A 6,000-nucleotide genomic window follows, 5' to 3' on the forward strand; every position below is an offset into this window, starting at 1 on the left:
GAGCCCCACCACTTCCTGAGCACATACCAAAGAGAAAACCCCTGCTCCCGGGCCTTATCAGCCCATCACAGTCGTAGCTCTGACTGCTCAGAACATGTGAAGTGTTCAACAGAGATTATGGCAAATCCTAAATGGTTTAAACAAACTCAAACCCCAAGTCAGTAGACTCCTTTGGTCAATGAGATAATAAACCACAGCTTTGGAAAAGTCCCGGTGATGTCACTGCAGTTTCCACAGCTTTTCAACCACATCTTGCACAGAAGGCCACAGTGAAGACATTTCTGATTATATAAAATACATGGCAAAGCTAATTTAAAAAAACATCTCTCCACTGAGAGAGGGACAGAAGAACAGCAGACACAGCAAGCTGCTTCTCATGAGCATGAACCCAGGATCTCCATTTACTCCCTCACCTGAGGGATGTTTTTCCAGATGGATTTTTGGAGGGATGCAGCATTTGCTCTCAAATGGAGCTGCAGGACATGGGGTGCTTTGGCTGTATGAACTCACCCACAGAGCTGCTCAGCCATCAGCTCTGAGCTGCCTGCCCTAATTCCACACCAGGCACCTTCCCAGAACAGCAAACCACAAGCACCATCCTCCTTCCTCCCTCTCCATCAGGGGAACCATCACTCAGGGGTTATCAGATGAGGCCAAGAGCGAGACTGAGAGTTTCACAAACACGCCCCAAAGCACCAAGGATGCTCCAAAAACAGGAGCAGCCTCCACGGCCCTGAGCTCTTCCAGCCCTTTCAAAGCTCAGCAGTCCAGGTAAGGATCTCCTGCTCTGAAGCTGAAGTCAGCAGCGAAGTCTGTTCAGTTATTTTAAAGGAAACCTGTTCCACAAAGAGCTCCATCACGCAATGCATACAACAGAGAAAAACTCATCACCTGTAACACCAGTCCCCACTCTCCAGCCTGGCTTAGCTGCCATTTCCTTGTGGAATTAAGGCAGCCAGCCCAAAGATTAGTCTTAAAAGTGGAATTTGCAGCAGGCAAAGAGCCCTTGCTCCCAGCCCCACCACTGCAGCCTGACCACAGCCAACCCTGCCAAGTCAGGCCAGCAGTGACCTACATACAGCAGCCTCCACAGAAATTACAAGGCTAATTTTGCCTAATAATAAATCACACCAAGGCACAAGCAAGAACTGGGTAAGGAACCAGGCGTTTCAGCTCCATCCATCACCTCTCCCTTGGCTTTCTGCTCCCACCCTGCAGCAGCTCATCCTGCCTAAAACAGGGTCAGGTCACGGGTGGCTGGGACCATCCGTGGCTGCTTCACACCAGGTAATTCAGGCATGCCACACTTCAGGTACCAAAAAAATACAATAAAATTGAGGGTGGGAAACTGAAAGATGAGTAAGAATCTATAAGAAAAGTAGAGGAATTTCTTTTTTTCACTCAGGTACTACACAGCAAGCAGAACTACCATCCATTAACTCTCACACAGCATAATTTTATTTAATGATGTGTCTCTGCCATGGACTATTGCTCTGGAACGAGAAGAAAATTTGCCTTAATGTTTTCACTGCTGCTAGAACACTTTCCCCAAGCTCAAACTCTCCTGGAACTGAAAAGTTCTCTTCAGCAAAGTGACTCTCAGCAAAACCCTCACCAAAACCATCCTTTGATTTGGGAGGAAGAGCTTTAACAACGCAACAGTTGCTCGTGACCCAAGAGGAAGCACAACATGACCAGAAGACACCATTCACATCAGGGAGGGACACAACTGCACCTCATCCTCCAGTGGAGGATTGAATTGTTATACAAGATTTTGGAACAGCAAACCTAACGAATGACACTCCAAATGGAAAGGTTCACTGCACAACCAAAGCAGGCAGCAGACAGATTTCAGCTGTGGCTCCTGGCGATGGGCCATCAGGATTCTTTTAAGCATCATCTGAAACATGACAACTCGATGCAATCACTTCTGTGGATCCTGCTTTAGGTCATCTTTCCACTCTGCTGCAGCCCATGAGTAATTTGGACCCAAATACCTCTCCACAGGTCTCTAGCAGAGACGTCAGCCCGGCTGTGTACCCGAGGAGGGAATGAAGTCAGCACACATCAAGTCTAGGGCAGTCACCCACACCAACTTTGGGCTCTGCAGCTCTGCCCAAATGTCCCAAAGGAGTAAGCCAAGCCTGGAGCTCACACTCGTGAGGGCAGGACGAGAACCCACGGGCTCGTCCCAGAGCCCAAACTCCCAGCGTAGCAGCCTGGAAGGTGCTGGAGGGAATCACTTACAGTAGCAGCTGTGCTGCTCTTTGAGAAGCCAGGGACACGTCCAACCACTCAGCTGAACTTGTCCCTCCCCGTCAGGGACGCCAGGAGAGGCCAGGACAGGGGACAGGCAAGACAATCCCTTTTCCTAAAAGAGATTCAGTGTCGAATATTCCTCACCCTGCAAGAGCCACACAGACACTGCGTGTCACCCTCCCACATCCTAGTCCTGCACTCCAGGAGGTTTTCAACACGCCAAGGGACCCGTGTGACAGGTGACACAAACCCTGACCCCTCGCTGTGGCACGGGCAGCGTGGCAGCACCAGTCCTGTGCCCCAAGCACGGCGGGCAGAGGAACCTCCGGCCTCAGCCTCCTCCTCCTCCATCCTTCCTCTTTCAGGGCTGCGAGAGGGAAGTGCTGGGATCTGTGCTTTAAATACGTGACTCAACTTCGGAGGCGAGGAGGAGCCCGTCTGTCAAAACAGAAGAGGATTTCGCTAATTTTCAACCCAATGAGATGACAACACAATGTCACCCCGGAGTACAACGCGGCGCAGCTCACGAGCCATGTCTTCTGAAGGAAAAGCCAAACTTCCATCACCTAACTGACCCCAGTTCCTTACCCACAGACATTCAGCACCGTACCCTGCCCACCCCACCACCTCAGCAGCACAACTTGTACCCCCAAAGCCCCACGTTCATCCCCTCACTCGAGTCAGGAACCCCAGACACCAACACACGGGCAACTCTAAACACAAAAGAAGTGGGGTTACAGGTTTAGGAGGGAGTTCCAGCTCTAGGTGGGAGTTATGGGTTTAGGTGGGGTGTTTTTAGCCTTCCCAGCTCTTGGGGTAACGCCAAGGATTGAACAGCTCATGTGTGGGCGCAAATTGCACGGATGCTGGAGAACACGGCGCTCCCGCCGAGCAGCCAGCCTTGCTCCCGCGTCACCCGGCGTGGCAGGAACCATGCAAACTTCCCGAGCCTGGCTGGCAGGGAGACACGCTCCCCTCTTTGCTCAAAAACCTCCTTTGAAAACAAGGAGAAGGGCCGCATCACCTAGAGCCTGTGCTACACCTCGTAGCCACTGTTTATCTACGCCTGTCAAAGAGAAGCAAGTTAGGGACAAGGGCTAACACCGCACCGCTGAAATATTCCCGGTGGGAAGCGGGGGAGGACTGTCGCTCGGTGTTAAGAGCCGGGAGGGGACATGGAAGGGGACAGCGAGCAGTTGCACAGCACACACCACGGAGGAAACCCCACGGTCCGCGCTTCCCCCCACGCTCGGGGATGCATTCCAAGCTGAGCATCCCCCGCGGGGATCCCAGCCAGGCCGCTCCCCTCCACTCCTGCCTCCCCCCAGCCCCCCTCGGGCTACGAAGATGTCATTTCGCTTCGTTTCCCACTACAAAGCTGCAAAGCCGCGTCTCGCTGCCCGTAACGGGGGGGAAAGACGAGATCAAAGCGCGGCCGGAGGGGCGGGCGGCAGCTCCTTGTCCGGCCGGCCCCGCTGCCGCCCCGGCCCCGCCGGGACCGCGTTCCCCCGGCAGCGGAGCCGTTCCACCGCTGCCGCCGCCGCTCCGGCCCCTCCCGGCCGAGCGCCCGCGCGGTCCCCGCGTCCCCCCGGCCCCCGGCGCGGGGTCCCCGCGCACCTTGAGCGCGAACTTCTCGCCGCTCTTCTTGCTGAAGATCTCCAAAACTTTCCCGTTGATGCCGAGCCCCAGCACTTGCGTGGTGACCTTGTAGTCGTCCGTGATGGCATTCTTCCGGATCTGCAGGCCGCCCTTCCCCGGGAACGGCGGCGGCCCGTGCGGGGGAGCGGCGGGCGGCGGCGGCGGCGGCGGCTGCGGCGGCGGCGGGCTGGGGAAGCCGGCGGGCGGCGGCGGCGCCCCGGAGAGCATGGCGGGCACCGGGCGGGCTCCGGGCGGGCTCGGGGCGGGCTCCGGGGAGGCTCCGGGAAGGCGGGAGGGCGGCGGAGCCCCGCAGGCCGCGCGGGATGGGCCGGGGGTGCGGGGGGTGAAGCAGCAGCGCCGCCGCCGCCGCCCCCCGCCGGTGCGCCCCGGCCCCGACAAGAGCGATGGCTCCGGTGCGCCGGGGCTCCTCCTCCTCCTCCCTCCTCCTCCTCGTCCTCCTCCTCCCGCCGGCCCGGCTCTGATGTCAGCGCCCCGGCCGCCGGGGGAGGGACGGGGCGGGGCGGCCCCGGGGCTGAGCCTGCGCCCGCCGGACCGGCCCCGCCGCTGCCCGAGGGGCGCCGGGGGCGATCGGTCCCCCGGCGGTACCGGAGACCCCCGGGCCCGCCACCGCCGGTGTCCCCGGTCCGCTGCAGCCCCGGCGGGATGGCAACAGGTCGCGGTGTTCCCAGTGACAACGGGAAAGGCTGCGGGCAAAAGCGTGGAGCGACCGGACGGGGGGGAATGGGCTCGGGTTCAAAGAGAGAAGGTTTAGGCTGGATGCTAAGGAAAAAATCTTCCCTGTCAGGGTGAGGAAACCCTGGCACAGATGCCCAGATAAACTGTGGATGCGCCATCCCTGGAAGTGTCCCAGGCCAGGCTGGAGTAACCTGGGACAGTGGAAGGTGTCCCTGCCCATGGCAGGGGTGGAATGAGATGATCTTCCACATCCCCTCCAACCCGAAGCATTCTGTGATACTGCACGATTGAGCCAGTGACAGCGTCCCACCCACGCCTGGCGTCTCCTGGCTGCCCCGAGAGCATCCTGAGGTGGCAAAGGGCTGCTCCGAGCGCGGCTGGCTGCTCTCATCCTGCCCGAGCACGCTGCCCCAGCCCTCATCCACCATCTCTCGTCTACAAGCGCTTCCCAGCAGACAGGAGGTGTAACCAGCACCAGAGAGCGGCAGGGGATGGGAAGCAAGTCCAGAAACAGTAAAGCCTGTCCTAATGTTAACAAATTAACTCCTATGTCTGTGTTCATCCCAGAATCCAACAAAGATGAGGCTAAAAGAGAAGAGATCCACACTGAGGTGCAACCTGCCCTTGAACATCCACTAAAATCCCTCAATCATTCCTTCTGCTAGAGTGCCACAGGAAATCAAGTTATTTCATTTAGGGATGTAAAAGGCACTCTTATGATCCCTGTTTTCTAAGTAAAGAATGTGTTTTTTGACATCCATCCCTCTTACCCAGCTGTCCCACAAAAGGGAGGGAGTGTGCCCTGGAGAAGGGATGAAGGAACATCATGGTACACAGGACCTACACCACGTCCTCCACAAGCAGCTGCTAACACAAGAAAGAATCCTAAAAAGGTCCTAAAAGGTCCAAAAAAGGGACAGGACAGTGAAAGGAAGAACAGATAAGGGCACACTGTGGCCTCTGTGTGTGCCTACACAAAGGCAAACCACCCCGCAGCAGGAGCCATCTGCTCCACCTCTGCCACCTCAGCACCTTCTGAGATCAATAAAATCCTCTCAGGTTTTTTAATCAAGCCAATAAAACGGCTCCTAGTTTTCCAGAGGCAGTTCTTACCCCGTGGCTGATCAATAGCTGGGTGAAGCAGCGGATCCAGCTAATCAAAGTTTATGTCATTAGCAGCAAGAGACTGAGCTGAGCGTCTGTCAGGAGGTGGCAGTGACAGTCACCAGATGGGAGAGTGAGTAAACCTACACCGGCGCTGGCAGCTTTATAAATAAAACTCTTGTCGAGCTCCCCGTGCCTCTCACTGAGTCCTGAGTTTCACTGAGAAACCTGGAGAGCAGCAGAGGCCTTTCCCTGCTCCTGGCTAAGCGTTGGCTGCGAAATTTCCCACTTGGAAAAAGGATT

General features: G+C 56.6%; 1 protein-coding gene across 1 annotated transcript in view; it reads right to left on the bottom strand.

Moving 5' to 3' along the window:
- The window catches only part of MAPKAPK2 (MAPK activated protein kinase 2), a 29,843-nt gene extending 25,718 nt beyond the window's left edge, over positions 1 to 4,125 (bottom strand). The window contains exon 1 of the mRNA XM_021535347.2: positions 3,877 to 4,125. Coding sequence (XP_021391022.1) covers positions 3,877 to 4,125 — 249 coding nt within the window. The remainder of the gene's footprint in view (positions 1 to 3,876) is intronic.
- Positions 4,126 to 6,000: the final 1,875 nt, after the last annotated feature.

The sequence above is a fragment of the Lonchura striata genome, chromosome 30, assembly GCF_046129695.1.
Source record: "Lonchura striata isolate bLonStr1 chromosome 30, bLonStr1.mat, whole genome shotgun sequence".
NCBI lineage: Eukaryota > Metazoa > Chordata > Aves > Passeriformes > Estrildidae > Lonchura > Lonchura striata.